This window comes from Dipodomys merriami, unplaced genomic scaffold, assembly GCF_024711535.1.
Source record: "Dipodomys merriami isolate MVZ:Mamm:240054 unplaced genomic scaffold, mDipMer1.0.p SCAF_3, whole genome shotgun sequence".
In the NCBI taxonomy this organism is placed as follows: Eukaryota; Metazoa; Chordata; class Mammalia; order Rodentia; family Heteromyidae; genus Dipodomys; species Dipodomys merriami.
This window is the reverse complement of record NW_027204492.1, coordinates 101,779,898-101,803,608: the sequence shown is the minus strand read 5'-3', so window position 1 is coordinate 101,803,608 and position 23,711 is coordinate 101,779,898. Positions and strand designations below refer to the sequence as shown.

Here is a 23,711-nt window from a genome sequence, read left to right as displayed (position 1 = left end):
TGCAATCCTAGCTATTCAGGAGACTGAGATCTGAGGATCAGAGTTTGAAGCCAGCACAGGAAGGCCCATGAGACTCATCTCCAATTAACCACCAGAAAACTAGAAGTGGCACAATAGCTCAAAACTAGCTTTGAGGGAAAAATAGAGCTTGAATCTAAAATGCACTATGTGGGGTTTTTGGTTTTTTGTATGTTCTTCCCTCATGGTATAACCCCTGTTTTCACTGTATTTGATGTCGGTGCCCTGCATCTTGTATATATATTTTTCTAATTTGGGGAGGGGAAGGGAAATAACAAAATGCTGAAATAAGGTTACAGGATGACCCATTGTAACAATGAGATGTACAAGACACTATGTAGAAAACAAACTTTACAACTTGTGGTGGGGGAGGGAGAGTTGGGGAGGTGGAGAGGCAAAGGATGGTAGGGGAAATATAAAGGAGGGGGTAACAATGCTCGATAGGAAATGTACTCATTGCCTTACTTATGTAACTGTAACCCCTCTGTACAATATTTTTACAATAAAAAAATTAAAAAAGAGCTCAGTGACAGCAGCACCTAGCTCCTGAGTTCAAGCTCCATGACCCCTCCCCGCCAAAAAAAGACAAAACCTCTCCTAATTTTTGCCAGTCCAAGGTGATCGTGAATTTTAGTTTGGAATTCCAATTCTTCTGAGTTAACACTCAGTTTTCCAATTGAGAGCTTCAATCCTATCTCCTTCCTTTTTTATCAAGAAGAAACTTGTTTCTAGGGAAGTCACATATAGCTTTCTGCTAATTAGTGAAACGTCTACTTTTGATAAGAAAAAAAGATAGTTTAAATGCTTGTAGTAGCTGCCTCGGGAGTATTGCCCTATATTAATTAAGCAGTCGCTGACCAGCCTGATAAAGTCAACCTACTGTCTCTAGAGCTGGATTTATACTAACACAGTACCACAGTCTGTACTGGAATAATTAAAAAGAAAATACAAACATCAAAACAATATCAGCCTCCTTTACTCCTCCATTCTTCTTCCTGGAGTATCCCTTTCAGCTTTACTTAAAAGCTGTAACCCTGCTTTATATTTCTTTGTCCCAGAGTACAAAATGTTTTTGTTATTGTTGTTTTTTCCTTTTGTTCTGCCTGTGGAGTACTCAAGTCATACTTACTCATGGTGATAGGAAGACAAGTGCATAAGACTATTATAACTGAGACAAATCCTATTTGAAAGATGGAGAAAAAATATTTAGTCTGATGTGAGAAGTTATTGCAGGTTTTAGATAAATAAGCTCGAAGAATCTTTTAAAATCTTTTCTCCACTCCCAGAAATTGTGAACCTGTGTTCCATTTCTGGTATATGAAACACATTGCTTTCTGTACAGTCTTAGGCCATGCAATTTATTCTTCTTTCTTCTTTAGTCACAAGGTCATTGCTTATTAATAGATTCAGGAGTGGGCTTCATATCCATCTGTGAAGCTCAGTATGTCTGTATAGCATTTAGAAACTTTATAAGGTTTTGTTAGACAAGTTGCATACACAGGAACAACCTAGACTATGTGTTTGAATTCTGAAAGAAAAACATTGTTTTCAGTACAAGGCCTGTTCAAAATCTGGTGGTTATAATCAAGCCTTCTTATTCTAAAACCTGTGCTCCCTATACTACTGTACTACCTTTTGAGACTTTTAGCATCTATATTGGCTCTTGCTGCAATTAGGATTCCAGGGAAGGCAATAAATGTCTATCAAATGATTCTTTAGAACCAGGTATTTTGTCATATGATAGAGACTCATTTACCACCAGAAAGCTTCACAGAGGTTCTGTTTTATTTTACTTTAGATTTAGATATTTTTTGCAGTGCTGGTGATGGAACCATTCAAACTTGGCAAGTGCTTTACCACTGAACTACACTCCCAGCCTAAAGATGTTATGTTATAGATCATGAAATACAGTTCTCAAGTGAGTTATATTAAAAATAGAGTGGTCAGATTTTGAGCTCAGCTGCTTTGTTTTTTTTAAAACTATAATTATATACAAGAGTATTTATTTTTAATGTAATTTTTCTTTATTGTAAAGGTGATGTACAGAGGGATTACAGTTATATAAATAAGGAAATGAGTATAATTCTTGTCAAATATTGTTAACCTACTCCTTCATTTTCTGCTGCTATCCGCCCGCCAAGTTGTAAAGTTCATTTCCAACATACTGTCTTGTGAGTACCACTGTTGTATTGATTCACCCTTATTCTTTGTCTCACCACTTCTGTGATTCCCAAAGTATTTTTTTTTCCATTTCAACTTCCAGGTTATTTTTTTATTGCTCATTCTTGAGTCATTTTCTTTTTTTTTTCTTTTTTTTTCTTTTTAATTTAATTTAATTTTATTTGTGAACATACTGTACAGAGTAGTTACAATTACATGGGCAGGATAATGCGTACATTTCTTACCAAGCATTGCAGCCTCCTCCTTTGTTTACCCTTCACATCCCTTCCCAGCCTCCCCCCTCCCCCCCATCCAATCCTATTCCTTCCCCCCCTCCCCCCCACCGCACCGACGTTGTAAAGCTCGTTTTCCCAAAGTATTTTTAAAAACATTAATACCAAACATGTAATCCCAACATTTACAAAGCTGGGGCAAAAGCATTGGAAGTTTGAGACCAGCCTAGCTATCAAGATCCTCTCTCAATTGTTACTTTTAAATTAGTATCATATTTAAATGTTGGGTTACTTATGGACTAAAATAGTCTAAACAAATACCGAATGATTAAAAATGTAAACTGAAACAATATTATAAAGTTTCAAAGTATAAAACTCAAGCCATTTTATTTTAACATAAAATTGCCAGAGGTTACCATAAAATAATTGAAATGAAAAGTAAATACAGGTTAGGTAGGGAGCCTTCCTAGCATTGTGTGAGATTCTTGGTTCAATCTCTGGCCATCTCAAAAGAAAAAATAAGAAAATAGACTGAAATCTATTAAAACATACATACAATAATCACAAAATCAAAATATTAAAAGTAAGTAGATTCATGTGAACTCATTAAAATATTATAACTTAGTTTTACAGCATATTGTTACTGAAAAATTTTATTTTAAAAGTATGAGAATACATTAGAAGACAAACATATCTCCTGTGAGACATGGGAAATAAAAATGACTTACTTTTCGAAAACTATCATTTACTCAAATTATATCAATGGCAATTTATAGTTACCATAGTTTTTTGAGCTCATATGGTAACCCTACACACATAAAATGACTTTTCTATAAGAAAAAGTACACAATATATCCAGTCTTATTTTGCTAACCCATTTACTAAATAATGGCCTCTGTCTCTGGTCAATTTCACTATGTGACTTATAAATATTTAAGAATGGTACAGAAAAAAAAAGAAGAAGAAACAGCCAACTACTAAAGACATATGACAACTATTCAATAGATATTTAAAGGTTAAAAATCTGCCAAGGACCTGGATGTCAATCTTAAACCATTTCTATTGTCAGCAAATCTCTATCCTAGTACAGATTCAATATAGCTATCACATTCCTCTTGAATAATGCATTGTCAGATTTCATTTTCTATTTGTTAAAAAAGCTGTCTTACTCTAAATACCTATGAATCCTTTGATTTCTCAATCCTCTTAAAGAGCATTGAGATTTATATTTTCTCATATCTTAAAAGGAAAGATATGCATATGCTTCGACTTTCTAAGCTCATTTTTATTCCTGGTACAGTTTCAAGTTTGCCCATAAAGATTACTTAATAATATTTTAACTTTTGTGTCTTTGCTTTTTTGTTGCTTCCTTTGGGTTCTGCTTTGGTTTTTGAGATGTTTGTCCTGTGTTGCCCAGGCTGGTCTGGGATTTTCAGACCCAAGTAATTCACTTGTGTCAGCCTCCCAAGTATCTAGTATTCTAGATTCACACTATCATGCCTGGCCAACTCTCTCTCCCATTTTTTTTGGGGGGGGGTCTGATTGTGGGGCCTGAACTCTAGGCCTGGGCGCTGTCCCTCAGCTCTTCAGCTCAAGGCTAGCACTCTACCACTTGAGCCACAGCACCACTTCCAGCTTTTTTCTTTTTGCTTATGTGGTGCTGAGGAATCGAACCCAGGGCCTCATGCATGCAAGGCAAGCACTCTACCACTGAGCCACCTTCCCAGCCCCTCTCTCCCATTTTATATCTATCATCTATCACAAATTTTTTTATTATCTTTAAGTAGTTGTATAAACGAGGTGCCATTTAACAAACAAGTTTATAAATACAATGAATCTAGATCAATGTCGCCTCCTTCAAGGTATTTTTGAGACAAGGTCTTACCATGTATTCTAGGCTGACCTCAAACTTGTAAACCTTCTCCTAAAATAATAGGTGTATGGCACCACATAAAGCCTTTCTTCATAATATTTTAAATCCATGCTTTCATTTGCTATGGTTTATAAACCCCTCAATTTTTTAAAACATAATTTTGAAAAAATATATTTAAAAATTATTGTTTTTAAATTTGTTTTAGTCATTGTAAGGAGGAAAATCTGAAGGACCTGTTGTTTGGCCTCAAGTAACAAAACAATTAGTTGATGGATTTGATCTTGGGTTTTTGTTTGTTGTCTGTTTTATTTTATTTTTTAAATATTACTTTATGGTAAAGGTGATATACAGAGGGATTACAGTTATATAAGTAAGGTAATGAGTACATTTCTTGTTGAACAGTGTTACCCCCTCCCTCATTTTTCTCACGCTTTCCCTCCCCCTATTCCACTGCCCGCTATGTTGTAAAGTTCATTTCCAACATAATCTCTAGTAAGTATTGCCCTTGCATTGGTTCATACTTTGTCCCACTGTTTCTGTGATTCCCCTTCCCTACACCAAATCAGATAAACTATTTTATAAGATGAAGGGTATCATAAGCAAAAACAGTGACTATGGGGAATAAACCAGAGGAGAAAAAAAATGAAAGACAAAAGAAATAACTGCAAACAGAACACTAAAAGAAAAACAAAACCACCACACAAAAACCTCTTGTTTCCATACCATGGAGATCACTTAAATTATCATCATTTTATATAGTCATATGTACATGGCTATTGGGCTATTGTGATCTTCTGCTAGGACTATAGCAGGCGTAATTACTGCAAATGAGGAAAACCATGGAGCCTATATTTCTTTGGGTCTAGCTTACTTCACTTAATATGATTTTTTCCATGTCTTTCCATTTCCTTACAAATGGGGTGGTGTCATCCTTTTTGATGGAAGAATAGAATTCCATTGTGTGTATGTATGTATGTATATATATGGATATATGTGGATATATGGATATATGTGTATATATACATATGTGTATATGTATTTAGATATACATGTATATGTATGTATACATATATGTGTATACGTGCATATACATGTATGTGTTTGTGTGTGTATATATATATATGTATGTATATATACCACATCTTCTTCATCCATTCATCTTCTGAGGGGCACCTGGGTTGATTCTATATCTTAGCTTTGTATTTCTGGCAGAATCTTGAAATTGCACCTGAAGTAACAGGTGAAGAACACCATACCCAACACTATCCTCTTTATCATAAAAATGTGGATTGTCACTATTGTTTAGAGTGTATACCATCTGAATATTAAGACAATATATTATGGAGTTGAGGGGAAAAGGTTTTTATGCTACTCTAGCACTCCAGGTAATTAATTACCTGGTAGCTGGCTGAAGTTGCCTGATGTTAGGGAGACTTCTGCATGCCTGCACTCTGCTCCAGAACAGATTTAATGTGGTTGCTGACTAGCAGCATCAGCTTCTGGGAGCTTGCCATAAAAATCCTGAGGACCTATACTGGAATTACTGAATGAGAAAACTAGAGTTAGGGGCAGGCAGTCTATGTTTTAACAAGTCTTGTAAATGTTTATTCATGCTCAAGTCTGAAAAACATTTTCTCAGAGGCATTTACATGAGTCATGTGGCTTTCTTGGAAAACAATAAGGAGAGAGTTCAGGGAAGATGGCGGAGGAGAAGCTGGAGGCTAAACAAGCTCTCGCATAGAAAGCAGTTTTAGTGTTCCAGTGAACAGTCCTAAGCCAGAGAATCGCACAAAGTGTGCCATCACAGTACAGAGAGTTAGGTCAGAGAGGGAAAATCCAAGCAAGGAGGCAGATCTGAGCACTTGCCGGCAGACGTGGCAGCAGTCTCAGCTGCGGCGGCAGCCACAGCCGCCACACCTACAACAAGGAGAGTCCGGGACAAAGGCCCCAGATGCACCAGGCGAGCAGATTCTACTCAACACCAGCAAGAACCGACAAGGAGCAGATATATTCATCCTGCAGATCACGGACCAGAGACAACCCAGGAACCAACACTCCACTCAACACTCCACTCTGGAGGCATGAGTAGAAGCCTGACATCATCACTCCTTCTCAGGGAGCAGAGGAGGGAAGGCCACCCATCCTCCAACCCACTACTGGAGATCTCTATCTATGATACTGACAAAAGCCCAGATGAGCAGCTAGCTCCAACTCAGGCCTTGGAAGAAAACAAGAGTCATTTAGCAGGTCACAAGAATCTAACCTGACCTGCCAGGCTCAGCTCCACCCAGGAAAAAGTCATCCAGCCAGCCAGAGAAAGCTCTGCTCCCAAGGAGTGGCTTTCTTCACTGGGTAAACAGAGCCAGAGGCTGCCCCTCCCTACAGCAGCCTTGACAATCAATTGAAATTCAGTAAACATAAACCCTGAGAATGGCTCCAGGCTGGGCTCTGTAAGTATTTCAGAAGCTAGCCCCTCTGGGAAAAGCTACTGTTTGCTGAAAGGCCTCAACTCTACCCAGAACCTAGCCTCATCTCAGCATCTCCAAACTAGAGGAAACAGCCATCTCCCTCTTTTGTGATACTCAAAACAGATCTGCCTCCCACTGAACTAGCCTGGGAGGAGGATCACAAAATCCTGGGTAAAGCAGAGCATTTTTCTGCCTGCCCACACAAACTGACTAACCAATCAAGCCACAGGAAAACCAAACACCACAAGCAGACCAGAGATTCCACCAACAGGCTGGTTACTGACACAAGGGAGATACAGTATCTTCCCATTCCCCCCCCAAAAAAATTAAAGAACTTTCTTTTTTTCTGTACCTTATTTTTAATTTTTAATTTTTAATTTTTTTCTATTATTTTACTTTTCTTCCTTGTATAATTTTTATTTTAGGTGTATATGTGTGTGCGTTTTTTTAAAATCTCTACTGACCTTTTGATCCTTTTTTCTTTCTTTTCTCATTCTTTTCACTTCTCTTTCATTCTTTTCTGCGTGACTTAATTGCTATTCTGCTCATCCTCAGATATACCCATCATCAATTATTAGATCTTATCCCCCCATTTTGTATAAACTTAATCCAGAAATTTATTACTCAATTCAAAACCTCTTGGACTTGAATTCCTTAATAGCAATATTACCTCTTTATACCCATATAATATTTTAAACATTTTTATTTTTTAGTTTTTCATGTCTCCTTTCTATCCTTCCCCTCATCTCATCCCATCCCCATTCTTCTCTGAATACTACTTCTTCAAACTTGCAGTTTTTTAAGGGTTTCACTTTTTAATTTTAAATTTTTGTTTTACCATTTTTTCTTGTCTCTTTTTTCTTTTCCTTCTTTTTCTTCTTTTTTTCTTTTCTTCTTTTTTTCTCTCTCTGCTATAATTCTGTCCAACCATTTTCCTCTTTGAGATTAGGACTTGGTTAATTCCACTCTCCCCTCACATTCCACATCCCTCTAATCCTATTTTTCCCCACATTCTCCCTAAACCTAATAATTTCTGGCTGGCAAATTCTCCTTTGCTGTTCTTAGGCCATTAAGACAGAGTTGTTTGATGTTGAATAGATTGTATCTCTTCAACTAGATTGTATCTGCAGACTTTTGACTGTGCAACTATGGACTTCAGTTGATGCTTACTTTAAAATAGTGTTCTAGCACAAACTGGTGTTACTCTCATTCCAAATGGGCAGAACAAGCTGGGAAAACACAAGAAAAATGGCAAGTCCTAGGATCTTAACTCCCACTCATGACAATCAGGGGATAGAACAGACAATAAATAATCCAGAGGAGAGTTCCCAAAAAGCTCTACAAACACTACAGGTAAACAAGGTAAATGAAAAGAGTGAAAACCTGCAAAGGTCTCTGTGTGAGCATGATAGGGAAAGAGAAGAGGAAAACCAAAGATCAATACAGGAGTCTCATCAGCGTGAGGAAGCTACTCATAGATTGATACAGGAATATCTTGAGCAGATTGAGAACACTTAAAGAAAAATAAAGGAATTGCATGAACAAGCTGAGATCAGTCAAAGAGAAACATAGGAATTGCTTGAGCTGGCTGAGAACAGACAAAGAGAAAGTCAGGAATGGCATGAGCAGGCTGAGAACACTCAGAGAGAACTACAGGAATTGTGTGAATGTGAGGAAGTTAATCAAAGACTAATACAGGAATTGAGAGAGCAGGATGAGAATAGACAAAGATCAATGGAGGCATTCATGGAATCTATAAACAGAGTGCTGAAAGAAATCAGGGAGACCACAAAGAGAATGCTGAATGGAACCCAACAGAAGGAATGGGAGTCCAAGGAAACCATAACAAATCAACTAAGTGATTTGAGAATAAACACAGAACACCAAATTAAGGAAGTAAAGAAGTTCTTACAAGATTTAAAACAAAGTTCCAACAAAGAATTTGAAGCCATCAAAGCCGACCAATTAGAAGGAAAAGAAGTAAAAAACAAAGTAGAAAGTCTTGATAATAGGTTAGACCATGGAGAAGACCGAATCTCGGGGATTGAAGACAGCCCAGATATTATAGAGAAGAACATACAACCATCCAAGACAAATCTAAGAAATATGATAGGTCTATTCAACATTTGGAAGACACCATTAGAAGGCCTAATCTGAAGATAATGGGTGTAGAGGAGCACTTAGCAGAGATCCTAGCAGAGAATTTCCCAAACATGCAAAAAGATAGGCCTATTCAGATATAAGAAGCTTTTAGAACTCCAAATAGACCAGACCAGAACAGGACAGCCCACCGTCACATTATAATCGGAACAGGATCAATTCAGACCAAGGAAAAGATCCTTAAAGCTGTCAAGGAGAAAAGATCAATCACCTATAAAGGGAAATCAATTAGAATTACCTCAGATATTTCAGGAGAGACAATCAAAGCAAGAAGAGCCTGAAATGATGTATGCCATGTACTAACGACAAACAACTATCAACCAAGAATATTGTACCCAGCTAAACTCTCCTTCATAACCAAAGTTCAAATAAAAAGCTTCCAGAGCAAAGAAATATTGAAACAATACACCTCCACCAAACCAGCCCTACAAAAGATACTTAAAGATGTCCTACACATAGAAAACCAACAAGACCACAATAAAGGCCTAGAAACTGCACCCAAACTGAGAATCCATGAACCATAGGAAGAATCCAGTTGCCCCAGACCCCAAGAAGGTGGATAAAATGGCAGGAACTCCTAAATAGCTCTCAGTACTATCTCTTAACATTAACGGGCTTAACTCTCCAATTAAGCAACATAGACTGTCTAGTTGGATTAAAAAGCAAGATCCTTCTATCTGTTGCCTTCAGGAGTCATACCTTGTCCATAAAAACAAACACATTTTGAATGTGAAAGGCTGGAAAAAAATCTACCAAGCAAATGGCCCCCATAAACAGGCAGGAGTTGCAATCCTAATATCAGATGAAATAGACTTCAAATTAAAATGAGTTAGAAGAGATAAAGAAGGTTGCTACATACTAATTAAGAAATCTGTCCTTCAGGAGGATATTAAAATTCTAAATCTCTATTCGCCAAACAATGGAGCACCCAAATTTATCCAAGAAACACTACTTTTTCTCAAATCTCACATAGATCCAAAGACATTAATTGTTGGGGATTTTAACACACCACTCTTCCCACTAGATAGATCAACTTGGCAAAAACTCAACAGAGAAACTGCAGATCTAAACAGATGCATAGATCAACTAGATTTAACAGACATCTACCGAATAGTTCACCCAGCAGAGCAGAATACATGTTCTTCTCAGCAGCACATGGAACATTTTCCAAAATAGACCACATTTTAGGTCACAAAGCAAACTTGTCCATATTCAGAAACATTGAAGTTATACCTTGCATTCTCTCAGACCACAAGGGAATAAAGTTAGAACTCAACACCAAAAGCCACCAAAGAAAGTCCTGTAACACATGGAGGCTGAACAACACTGCTGAATCACCAGTGGGTCATGGAAGAGATTAGAAAGGAAGTTCAATTGTTCATGATATTCAACAAAAATGAACACACAAATTACCAGTTCCTCTGGGACACAGCAAAGACAGTACTCAGAGGCAAGTTTATAGATCAACTAATTGGAGAGATCTGAGACAATGTAATGAGACACCTGAGTCTCCTTGAAAAAGAGCAGCAAGATAAACCCCAATCCAGTAGACAGAAAGAAATAATTTAAATGAAATCAGAATTAAATGAATTAGAATAAAATAAAACCATAGAAAGAATCACCAAAACAAAGAGTTGGTTCTTTGAAAAAATTAACAAAATACAGACCCTAAGCAAATCTTATCAGAAAAAGAAGAGAACACACACAAATAAATAAACTCAGAGATGAGAATGGAAACATCACTACAGAAACAACCAAGATTCAGAACATTATAAGGGAATACTTCTCAAACCTTTATGCTAATAAGTTTGAGAACTTGGCAGAAATGGACCTTTTCCTAGCAAATGTTGACATGCTGAAACTAAACAAAGATGAGGTAAACCATCTTAAAAGTCCCATATCAAGCACTGAAATAGACACAGCAATAAGAGACCTCCCATCTAAGAAAAGCCCAGGACCAGATGGTTTTACAGCGGAATTCTATAAGGTCTTCAAAGTAGTAGTAGTAACCCTCACCCAAAACCAGGCAGAGACTCATCAAATAAAGAGAACATAGACCCATAGCTTTGACAAATATTGATGCAAAATTTCTCAACAAAATTTTGACCAATCGACTTCAACAATTCATCCAAAAAAATCATATACCACGATCAAACAGGATTCATTTCAGGGATGCAAAGCTAGTTCAATATACACAAAGCAATTATCATAATTCATCACATCAACAAAGGCAAGGATAAGAACTACGTGGTTATCTCAATAGATGCAGAAAAAGCATTTGACAAGATCCACCACCCACTTATGACGGAATCCATGGAACATTCCTCAATACAATAAAGGCTGTATATGACAAACCTACAGCCAGACTTATACCCAATGTTGAAGAACTAAAGCCATTTCCTCTAAACTCAGGAATGAGACAAAGATGCCCGCTCTCTCCACTGCTCTTCAATCTAGTATTAGAATGTCTAGCTCCAGCAATAAGACAAGATGCAAACATAAAAGGGATCCAAATAGGAAAAGAAGAAGTAAAACACTCCCTCTTGCAGATGACATGATCTTATATATAAAGAATCCCATGGACTCTGCTCCCAAATTACTCAATTCAAAATTTTGGCAAAGTAGCAGGGTATAAAATTAACACTCAAAAGTCAATGGCTTTTCTGTATGTCAACAATGAGAAAAGTGTGGCTGAAATTAGGAAAGCAACTTCATTTGTAATAGCCCCACAAAAAATAAAATACATAGGAATCAACTTAACCAAAGACGTGAAGGACCTCTATGATGAAAACTTTAAAAACCTGAAAAGGGAAATCAAAACAGAACTTAGGAAGTGGAAAAATCTCCCATGCTCTTGGATTGGAAAGATCAACTTCATGAAAATGGCAATACTTCCCAAGGCTATCTACAAATTCAATGCGATACCTATCAATATTCCAACTTCATTCTTCAAGGAAATAGAAGAGGCAATCCAAAAATTCATATGGAACAATAAAAGACCCCGAATAGCAAAAACAATCCTTAACAGAAAGAACACTGCTGGAGGAATATCAATACTGAATTTCAAAGTCTACTACAAAGCCATAATAATCAAAATAGCTTGGTACTGGCACAAGAATAGACCCCAGGACCAATGGAATAGAAATGAAAACCCAGAAATGAACCTAAAGACCTATAGCCATCTAACCTTTGATAAGGGAGCTAAAGAAATAGAATGGAAGAAAGACAGCATCTTCAGTAAATGGTGCTGGCAAAATTGGTTAACTACTTGTAGAAAACTAAAGCTAGATCCTTATATATCACCCTGTACCAGAATCAACTCCAAATGGATCAAAGACCTCGGAGTCAAAGCAGACACTCTGAAAACCTTACAGGATGGAATAGGAGAAACCCTAGGTCTCATTGGCACAGGCCAAAATTTTCTTAATAGAGACCTAGAAACACAACCAATCAAAGAAAGGTTGGACAAATGGAATTGCATAAAATTGCAGAGCTTCTTCATGGCAAAGGACATAGCTAGTAAGATCAATAGAAAGTCCACGGAATGGAAAAAGATCTTCATTAGCCATACAACAGACAAGGGTCTCATATCTAAAATATACCTGGAACTTAAAAAATTAAGTCCCCCAAAAATGAATCTTCAAAGAAACAACTGCCCAATAAATAAGTGGGCTAAAGACTTAAAGAGAAACTTTTCTGAAGAGGAAAGAAGGATGGCCAATAGACACATGAAGAAATGCTCGACCTCTCTAGACATAAAAGAAATGCAAATCAAAACAACATTGAGATACCACCTCACCCCAGTTAGAATGGCAATAATCAATAACTCTAATAACAACAGATGCTGTAGGGGATGTGGACAGAAAGGAACCTTACTACATTGTTGCTGGGAGTGTAAACTTGTTCAACCACTTTGGAAAGCAGTATGGAATTTCCTCAAAAGACTCCACATAGAGCTCCCCTATGACCCAGCAATCCCACTTTTGGGTATTTACCCAAATGTGCACAAACAAGACCACACTAAAGCTACAGCACAACTATGTTTATTTCAGCATTATTTACCATAGCTAAGAGATGGAACCCAGATGCCCCTCAGTAGATGAATGGATCAAGAAAATATCGTATATATTCACAATGGAATTCTATGCCTCCATCAGAAAGAATGACATTGTTAGGAAATAGAAAGACTTGGAAAAAATTATATTAAGAGAAGTAAGCTAGGCCCAAAGAAATTGCAACAATGAGATATATAAGTCGTTCTGTCGAAAAACGAACTTAACTACTTTGGTGGGGCGGGGAGGATAGGGTGGGGGGCTGGGGGGAGTATGGGAAGGTATGGGAAGTGGAAACAAAGAGGAGGCAACAATGCTTGATAAGAAATGTACTCATGGGTTGGGAAGGTGGCTCAGTGGTAGAGCACTTGCCTTGCATGCCTGAGGCCCTGGGTTCGATTCCTCAGCAGCACATAAGCAAAAAAGAAAAAACCCAGAAGTGGCGCTGTGACTCAAGTGGTAGAGTGCTAGCCTTGAGCTGAAGAGCTGAGGGTCAGTGCCCAGGCCCAGAGTTCAGGCCCCGAGTTCAGGCCCCATGACCGGACCCCCCCAAAAAATGTACTCATTATCTTGCCCATGTAATTGTAACTCCTCTGCATGGTATTCTCACAATTAAAAAAAATAAAAAAGAAAAGAAAAACAATAAGGAACTACAGTTCCAAACTATTCCAAAGAAATCTTTCAAAACAGAGACCACACCTCCTAGTAATTCATTTAATTCATTTTATCAACAGATACATTTGAAAATCTATCAATCCTTAATCATATATCCAAGACAAGCATCTTTTGGATTCTGAGAGAAAAAAAAGATTAACAAATCTCTCTCTCTTCTCTCCCCCCTCTCTCTCTCTACTTGTAACTGAGACAAAATAGGCTCAGCTTTAAGGAAAATAAACTGCAGATATAGCTATTGATAATTTACATGATCTGTAGTGAGATATTTTTGAGCTACCATAAAGCATGGTCAGAGGTGAATTTTGGGAAGGTAAATTTGATCGCTCTATTCTAAAAAAGAAAAAGGTAATGAAAAGTGAAGATCATGTAAAATAGAACAGCGAAGAAACTAGTAGAGCTTGGCCTAGGAGGAAATAGAAGGCCAACAATGTCCCAGAGAGTAGTTTTGATATTAGTAGAGGCAAGTAGAACACGCACTTGAAGTTTAGATGAAAAGAAATGTAATTGCTTTATTGTTAAAATTTAAATGAAGCAAATGATGGATAACAATTTGCAATCAGAATCTTGGTATATCGTACTTATGTTAACTGTGAGGTACATGCTGTGATCATCCCAATTAAGCACATAGGAGTGAGAAACCGAGTTATAAGAGAAAGAGAATGGTGCTAGGCATAAAGTTAAGAAGTATCTACATAGAAATGATTACTGATGCTATGGGAAGAACGGAAATTCTCTAATAGAAAATTAGATGAGAGAGAAATGAAGTGGGCCACAGGAAAAATCCTGAAGAATGACATCATTCATAGATTAAAAGAGAGGCATCCATGAAAAGGCTGGAAAGTGACCAGGACAATGCCATGTAAGGAAAGGTGATATCCACCCTGAACTTATTGGTATGAATGGGTCAGATGATCACATATCTTCTGACTTCTCAATATGCTCTTAATGTTCCAGTGTTTATATTCATCTGAGTTTTGTTGTTGTTGTTGTTGTTGTTTATTGGACTTGGGGCTTGAACTCAGGGTCTGAGCACAGTCCCTGAGCATTTTTTTTAAGGTCTTTTATTCGACCTCTTTGAGTCACAGCTCTGTTTCCAGTTTTTGAGTGGACAATTGGAAATAAGAGTCTCACAGGGACTTTTTTGCCTGGGCTGGCTTCGAACTACAATCCTCAGATCTCAGCCTTCTGAGTGGCTATGATTACAGGCGTGAGCCACCAGTGCCCAGCTCTGAAGTTTTTAGGGTGGTTTCTTTTTTTATCTTTTTTCTGTTCTGTGGTTTGAATTCAGAGCTTCACAGTTGTTAAGCAGGTGGTCTATTACAGAGCCATGCCTCCAGCCCTAATTTTGTCATACTTTTAAGCCTAGAGAAGACATAACTAAATCAAACTTCTACACTTTATACCTCCAAGATAATTTCAGATTATTTGGCATTACATAATGTTTAATAAAATTAATGAAGGCTTCTTCCAGGAATGGAACATTGGAAGGTGTTTATGAGTATTTTCATGTACTGTTGTTTTCTTTCTAGAGTAATGATTTCAACTTTATTCTGTAATGTTTTTGACAGACAATAAAGATTATGATGCCTATTTGTCATATACTAAAGTGGATCCTGACCAATGGAATCAAGAGACTGGGGAGGAAGAACGTTTTGCGCTGGAAATCCTGCCTGATATGCTTGAAAAGCATTATGGATATAAGTTGTTTATACCAGATAGGGATTTAATCCCAACAGGAAGTAAGTTAATGTCTTCCTTTGCATAGTCGTTTGAATACTGTTGTATCTGTTTAGTAATATCATTTTATGTAGAATTTTAATGTTTTTGCTTTAAAATTGTACCTTTAAATCTTTTTAAATTGTTAGTTTCTTGAAAAAGAAAGCTCTTCATGTACTCACATGAAATTTTAAATTTTGGTGCCCCAAAGAAAATACTTCATTATTCTATCCAACGTCTTATTCTATGAGCCTTGAAATCAAATGAGACATTTGCACCTGAGCAGAATATTTCTAACCAACTCTATTGAAAGTGATTATTGGCCATTTTGGTCTTCTCATTTGGTGGGTAAATTGCTGTTACCTACCAACCAGCAATTTTCATTTAATGTCTGAGAATCTGCCAAGGCCTTTCGGGACTAAATGATCAGTTCACTCATTCTGACATTTTTCTCTTTGTAGCATACATTGAAGATGTGGCAAGATGTGTAGATCAAAGTAAGCGCCTGATTATTGTCATGACCCCAAATTATGTAGTTCGAAGGGGATGGAGCATCTTTGAGCTGGAGACGAGACTTCGCAACATGCTTGTAACTGGAGAAATTAAAGTCATTCTCATCGAATGCAGTGAACTGCGAGGAATTATGAACTACCAGGAGGTAGAAGCCCTCAAGCACACCATTAAGCTCCTGACGGTTATTAAATGGCATGGACCAAAATGCAACAAGTTGAACTCTAAATTCTGGAAACGTTTACAATACGAAATGCCTTTTAAGAGGATAGAACCCATTACACACGAGCAGGCTTTAGATGTCAGTGAGCAGGGGCCTTTTGGAGAGCTGCAGACTGTCTCGGCCATTTCCATGGCCGCGGCTACCTCCACAGCTCTAGCCACTGCCCATCCAGATCTCCGTTCTACCTTTCACAACACTTACCATTCACAAATGCGTCAGAAACACTACTACCGAAGCTATGAGTACGACGTACCTCCTACTGGCACCCTGCCTCTTACCTCCATAGGAAATCAGCATACCTACTGTAACATCCCTATGACACTCATCAACGGGCAGCGGCCACAGACAAAGTCGAGCAGGGAGCAGAATCCAGACGAAGCCCACACAAACAGTGCCATCCTGCCGCTGTTGCCAAGGGAGACCAGTATATCCAGTGTGATTTGGTGACAGAAAAGCAAGGGACATCCCAAGTCCCTGGGAGTTTGAGTGGAATCTGCAGTCCAGTGCCTGGAACTAAATCCTCGACTGCTGCTGTTAAAAACATGCATTACAATCTCTAGAACACGAGGAAAAACAGGGTCTTGTACATATGTTTTTTGGAATTTCTTTGTAGCATCAGTATCTTCCTGTTTTACCATGTCTCTTACCATTACATTTTTTGACTTTGTTTTATATGTCATTAGAATTTGTAAATTTACATTTTTTTTAAGAAGAGACTGATGTATAGATAGAAACCCCTTTTTTGCTTCATTAGTTTAGTTTTAGAATGGGTTTTTAATTTCCTTTTTAAATTTTATTTTGCTTTTAACATTTCCTTGGGGTGCTTGGACAAATCTATCTGATGGGACAAGGAACACTGGATCCTCTCTCGGGTTCTTGCCTAGGACATCCGGGCCATGTTGGCCTTCAGAGAGCAGTGTGACAAATGCCAGCATTGCCATTTGGGAACAAGAGAGAAAGAGAGAGAAATAGAGAGAGAGAGAGAGAGAGGGAGAGAGAAAGAGAGAGAGAGAGAGACAGAAACATTTGTTCATAGGAAGGCCCCTCAAGTCAGAGCCCTGAATCTCTTCCTTGTCCCGCCTCATTCCCCATCTCTACCCTTCTAAATGGCAGCATGATGTGTAAACTCTGCGGAGGGGTGGGGGTGGGTCTAACTGTCTTAACATTTAATTCACTGCTCTTCAGATTACACTCTAGACCCAAAGGTGTGCTAGTCACGTGACAGTGACCACTGCAGAGTGCTAAGAAGATCAAGGGCGTGAAAGAAAATGGGGGAGAGTGTTGTTTCCGTTTTTTAAATGAGTTGATGTACCCTTATATAAATATATATAAATATATAAATATATATGAAACAACAAAACAAAACAAAACAAAACAAAAAAAACAAAAAAAACATAAAAAAAAAACAAAAAAAAATCAAGCCCTATATTTGATCACTTCCTGGAAAGGCATGAATGTGTTTGTGGCTGTTTTTGTTTAATATTCTACTTTCTCTTTTCCCTCTATAATTTTTCTGCAAATGAGATTATGTGCAAATGCCAGGCAAGTTAACTCAAAGGGGTGAATCGAGGCAAGTAAAAATGAAATTTACATTGAAGGCTTCCAAATCTAAGGGAGGAACAGGATATGTCATCAAATATATTTGTCACCTTGTATTATACAAAATGTTATTTTCTAAAGAGTAAGAGAAAAATCTGTGAAACGTATTGTGGGGTCCTTTTGTATTTAAATGTTAACTCGTTTGTATTTACTTTTCCAGGTTACATTCAGAACTGTTTGGTTTCAGTTTGTGAACATAAGCAACACTTATAAATATCAAGGTATTTAAATAAGAACTCAGGAGGTCACACATATAAATAACAGAAATCAGTATCTTCAAAATACACATTATTTACATAAAGTAGTTTTTAAATTAGATCAGCAAGTATTTAAAATAATTAATTTTACTGTACAAAGAATTAATTTAATTTTAACTATATGATTCTATTTTTCAGAAACAGAAAGCCGATGCTCCCACAAAATTCACCACTTAACCATTTAGCTTTATGTTTGAAATCAATGACACAAGCAGCTAAGTCATATTCATGTTAGGTATGATGCAAAAATCAATCACAAAGGAACCTGCAGAGGGTGGGGTCATTAACAGTAAATATTACCTACGTAGATTTTTGTTTAAGAAAATGCAATGTGAGAAAAACTCTGGTAATAGAACTACTTTAGTGCTTTATTCTTGGAAATTGTTTCCTAGTCATCGTCTGTGGGCTCATGGAGAGACTATTTTATGTTTGCTTTATTCTTGCCAATCTGTAATGAGAAAACAATTCTAGAGTTTGGAGTAGAATACTAAATGAATTGGTCACCAAAAAGAAAAAGTGAAAATGGCACTCAACTTCATTGGGGGCGGGCAAGATACGATGGTAAAAGTGTAAGTGATGATTACAAGCATTTTTGGAACAATGTAAACTTCTCAGCATCTGTGTGCCAAGTCAAAGGAACCTTGGGATGTTCATTGCTTTCTATTTGCTTTAAAAATGTTTACTTCCCTGACAACTTGCCTGGGTCCTTCTCTACAGTCTGTCTTTATTCCTGTGCTCCCCTTGGATCTGTGTCACATTTTCACAAACCAGAACTGAAGCTGCAAGGACACATAGAACTTTAAGGTCAGCTTTGCACATTGGGTTATTTTCAGAAACCAAGAAGGCCATTGCTTACTTTGTACTATGGACACCTGTCAGGGACTGGTGGCGGTGAACCTCATTGGACTGGATGCCAGACTCCCCCAGTGTTCAGCAAACTGTAAATGTGGCAATGGCCTTGTTTAATTCTTTGTTTTGTTTTTCTTTTAATTTGTTTTTTCAATTTTAATTTTTTAAGTGCACGATGGCAGTGTGGAATCAATGTAAAGGAAGTAATCAGACCACAGTCATATTTTAGGCATCCATAGGTGTTAATTTAGCTGCATTGGGAGTACATTTTTTGTTCTATTTTTAGTGTAGATTTAAGCACTTTGAATAGCATGATTCAGGGACTGATGGGTAATATTTGATATTCTCACAATTTAAGAAACCTTTTTTCCTCTAATGCTTTGTCATATTTAAAAAAATAAAATAAATGCAAAAGAGGCTATCTATGGCTTTAGAAACATTCCTCCCAAGTATTTCTCTACCAGCTCCATATGAGAACAACTGAAGGAAACTGATGTGTTCACATGCTCTATGTTTAACAAAAATTTTGTTAGTACTCACAATAAAATGAGAAAAAAAGTATTTCCCCTAGTATTTAGGTTTCATCCTTCTTTTTTTCAGTGGGGTACTGGGGGATAAGAATACTCTATCTGTAAAAATAAATCTAAAATGTGAATATGTTAGCCAAGCTGGGGGGGAGAATGGACTTCCAGACTTGGACATGTGTAATGTTTGGTATTGCCTGTTTTTCATCAATCGCCGCTTGAGCTCTGAATGATACATTATGGATTCAAAAGTCCATCTGGTTCTTTAGTATAACCTTCACTTGCTGCTTATGAGCGTCCTACCCTTTATTCTGGTGCTCAGATCTTTGATTATTTAATTTTTACCCCATTCCTTAGGTCTTCTGTGGGCAGAGAAGACACTTGTATGTTGTGTATCTAGATGATTTAAATTTAGATCGATTCTATGAAATAAATTCAAGATACGATGAGTTAAGATACATGAACTTATTATATTTCTGTAGCTAAGCATCTGATTGTTCAGTCCATCGTTTTGTGACTGTTATTCTTTTTCATGATATATGTATTTGGACCCTATCCACTTAATCTTAAATATATAGATGCTGGTTTCTTCCATATTTCTCTATTATTAGTATTTTATAATAAGAGCAAATATTTACTAAGAGCCAACCCCTAAATTCTAAGTAATCTTTGATTATCTTAGAATAGTCATTAACTTTTCAGATACCATGTCTGTAAATCAGGACTACCATTTCTAGGAAAGCATTCATTCATACATGGGTGAACTATTTTCTGATTCTGAAATAAAACCCTAGTCCTCCATTCTTGAGGAGTACTTTTTATCTTGCGCTTAATTTCAGCTTCCTTTGTTTCTTGTCCTTTTTTGCTTTTTGTTTATCTTGTTTTTGAGACAAGATCTCATTATGTAACCCAGGTTGGCCTTAAACTCTCAATTCATGTCTCAGCATCCCAAATGCTGAGATTTATAGGCATGTGCCATCATACCTACTAATTTTTATCATACCTATTAATTTTCAAAGTAGTTTTAGTTCATAGTAGTTTTAGTCCTAGCAGAAAGCTTATTGAAATTCAAAAGACCAGCATCAACTTCTTATAAGTGAAATGACTAAATGAACTGAGATACATAGACACAGTAGAGGAAAAATTGGTCTCTGATTTGAACCTGATTGGTCATTAGTACTATTTTTGAATAATGGAGATAAACAGGTTGGGAATGCAACCTACAGACCCATATGCCCTAATTGTAGAAATTTGTTTCTAACAATGTTAGTTATTACAAAGAAATGATGATTCAATTGGACTGGCTAAATGGAGTAACTTGTCAATGGAAGCAGAGGCTATTGATTGCCTTATCACAAATCCTTCCCATTTGATTATTCTGAACAAAGAAAGGAACCAGCAGTCACACTTTTTTTTTGTCAGTCCTGGGGCTTGAACTTAGGGTGTGGGCACGATCCCTGAACTTCCTTTGCTCAAGGCTAGCATTCTACCACTTGAGCCACAGCACCACTTCCAGATTTTTCTGTTAATGTGGTATTAGGAATCGAACCCCAGGCTTCATGCATGCTAGGCAAGCACTCTATCACTAAGCCACATTCCCGGCCCAGCAGTCACATTTTTATTACCCTCAATAAACACTTTTTAACTTGAGTTTGAGGATGCCTTAGACTATCAAAAGCATTACAGGAAATAATAACTCCCTTGAATTTGCAGACAAAGTTGATAGTGTTTATAAACCTATCTTTCTTCCTGGATATGAGTCTTAAGACATCCATCATCCAAAAAACTATTGGCTTTAGAGCATAGTCTCATAAACTGATAGTCAGAGAAACTAATATATCTTGCAAGCACTGTGGGGTCTATCATTCCTTATCATCTTTCATGCAAATTTCAGGGGTAGTTATTCTTCTTCTAATAAAGATAAATGGCCTGACTTTGTGGAAACCCTAGTAGATGCTGAAACAAATGACAAATAAGTCATGCTAATTCAAAGTAGAATTGACTGTGATTATTGGGATAGTTTATTCATTCTTTACTTACTCAAAAGACAGTTTTATTGATGTTCAAAATCATACAATTTGGCCATGATGCCTACTTCACTAAACTTATCTATGTTTAACCATGTTTCCTACAATAAAACAGTATCCAACAGTAGAGAAAGAGAAGAAACAACCATTTGACATGTTTTACCTCCAAAGGACTCAGTTTTTTTATGCAAAGATTTAGAGTTGTTTATACCTTTGGCTTTTAGAAGTAAGTTTTTCCTAGTTTCATAAATTATAATATGGCTTAGCAACAGCACAAACAATGTTAAGAATAAAATAAACTAGTCAAATTGTAGTTTTATGATTGGTAGCGAAGTAAAATGATAAGAAAGTGAAATTCTATAACAAGGAGCTGAAACATCTGACTAAATCAGAATAAAGAGAAAGGTGATGCTAATAAGGAAAAGAGGAGGAAGAGAAGGGGAAGAGACAGAGGAGAGTGAATCCAAGTCTTGATTTTGTGTGCCTTGTTATCCTCAAACTTTAGTTAAATCCATAGGAAATGCACAGACAGAAAAGAAAGATCTTGGGTCTAATTTTTCATTGAATATCATATACTTTTTGTTCTAGGCTCAAAACACATCTCTCCATTATAGAAAAAATATATAATCAAATGCTATATCTTATAAATATGTATGTGTATAAATTCCTTCTACTCATTAGTGAAATTTAAATAGCCTCTGGGTCCACTGACAAACTCATGTTTCTGAATTCTTCATTAAAAGAAGTAATATGTTTTCCTACCATTTACTACCTTCATTGATACATTTCCCAGTATCTGTAAATTTGAAAACTATTCTTTTTCTAACAAAAGCAATCACTAAAAAAATATCATTACACTATGTTCCCTTTACTACTAAATGAATAGGATTGGAAAAAAAACTGCACATGAACTTCAGAGTACTACATGTAATATCAATATTGTGTAAGTTTCAGTCTTCATAATCCAGATAATGTTAAGTTTCCAAGGGCATGCTGTGTCATTAAAAAAGATTTAATGTGAAAAGACATTATTACATAGTGCATGAATATGTGGCAAATATGGATCTATCTTTACTAGTCAATGAGAGTTGAAATTTGGGGAGATCAGATGTGAGTGTTTTAGGTTAATTCTCAACTAAGAGGAAGACATCTCACTGTTAGGATACATGGGCGGTTGTCCATATTCCTGGCAGTAAACGCTCCTGTTAACTAGAATTCTTAGTGTATTCTTTCCATCAAAGTAGTGAAGGTATGTTCATATAATCTGCTATTGAACTACAAAAATATTTACATTTTCAGAATTTGGGGGAACTCAAGTAGGAAAACGAATTTAGTCATTTTCCTCTGCTGGTGTTCAAGTCATATTTTAAACTTACACTCAGATCTGTTCAACAGTCAGTAAAATAATAAGTGCATTTTACATACTATTTCCCTTTAGTTTGCTTACCTTCTTTTGATTTTGTACAATCTAGAATGTATGTAACTCATGCATAGATGATGGAGGCGCTCCTTTTATTCTTAGAATACTTACAATTATATATTTGGTTTTGCTTTGACTAGCAATAGGAAAATAGACAAATACAAGTGTAAAGATGAGAAATTTTAAACTCAAATTATAATTTGTGTTTTATAGTCGTTTCATAAGTCTGTTGCTCTCTATGAGTATGCTCTCTATATATCCTGTAAAAATAAATTTATATGTTACATAGAAATTCAAGAGATTAAATTATTTATTAAGCTACAAATGTTTCTTCTGATTTCTACCTGATCATAGATGAAAATAAATTAAACAATGTGTTGTTGGAACATATGTAAGTATGTTTTTTAATTTTTTCACTCTTGTTATACTTTTCCTTCCCTCTCTGTTTAGGTCTGTATAAACTTATAATTCTTAGGTCTGATTCCTTATTGTGGCTGTGAAGAGAGAGAATTAATAAACACCAGATGTTGGGAAAAAGAAAATCTTGTTAAGAACCCAAGTCCACTTATAATCCCACCCCCCACTCCCCACCCCCGCCCCATTTTTCTTTTTTCTTCACTATTGGTCATAGAGAGGTTTGAATCCCTAATTCAATCACTTAAAGTTATTATCACATGAATGGTCTTTTCAAGGTTAAATTCCTAATTTTTCCTTCTTCCAATTCTTTGAGAAACAAATTAAAGGAATGATAACTATGACTCCTTTTTTGCTAATTCCCAGTCTTACTTCTTAATATATATTCCTTTCTTTTTAAGGTACTAGTCACATAATGACCTTAAAATATAATCCCCTCAGGTAATATTCCTCAGTGACCAAGATCTTTAATCATCTTGTTTTTTTCTACTATGCTTGTATTTACTAGTTATGTATGGTCATTCATAAAATGA

The 23,711-nt window shown here is 36.5% G+C and overlaps 1 protein-coding gene across 1 annotated transcript in view; it reads left to right on the top strand.

The window, feature by feature from the left end:
* The window catches only part of Il1rapl1 (interleukin 1 receptor accessory protein like 1), a 1,184,015-nt gene extending 1,160,996 nt beyond the window's left edge, over window positions 1–23,019 (top strand). Inside the window, exons 10-11 of the mRNA XM_070040687.1 lie at window positions 15,208–15,378; window positions 15,817–23,019. Of these exons, the coding sequence (XP_069896788.1) occupies window positions 15,208–15,378; window positions 15,817–16,535 (890 nt within the window). The 3' untranslated portion in view covers window positions 16,536–23,019. The remainder of the gene's footprint in view (window positions 1–15,207; window positions 15,379–15,816) is intronic.
* Window positions 23,020–23,711: the final 692 nt, after the last annotated feature.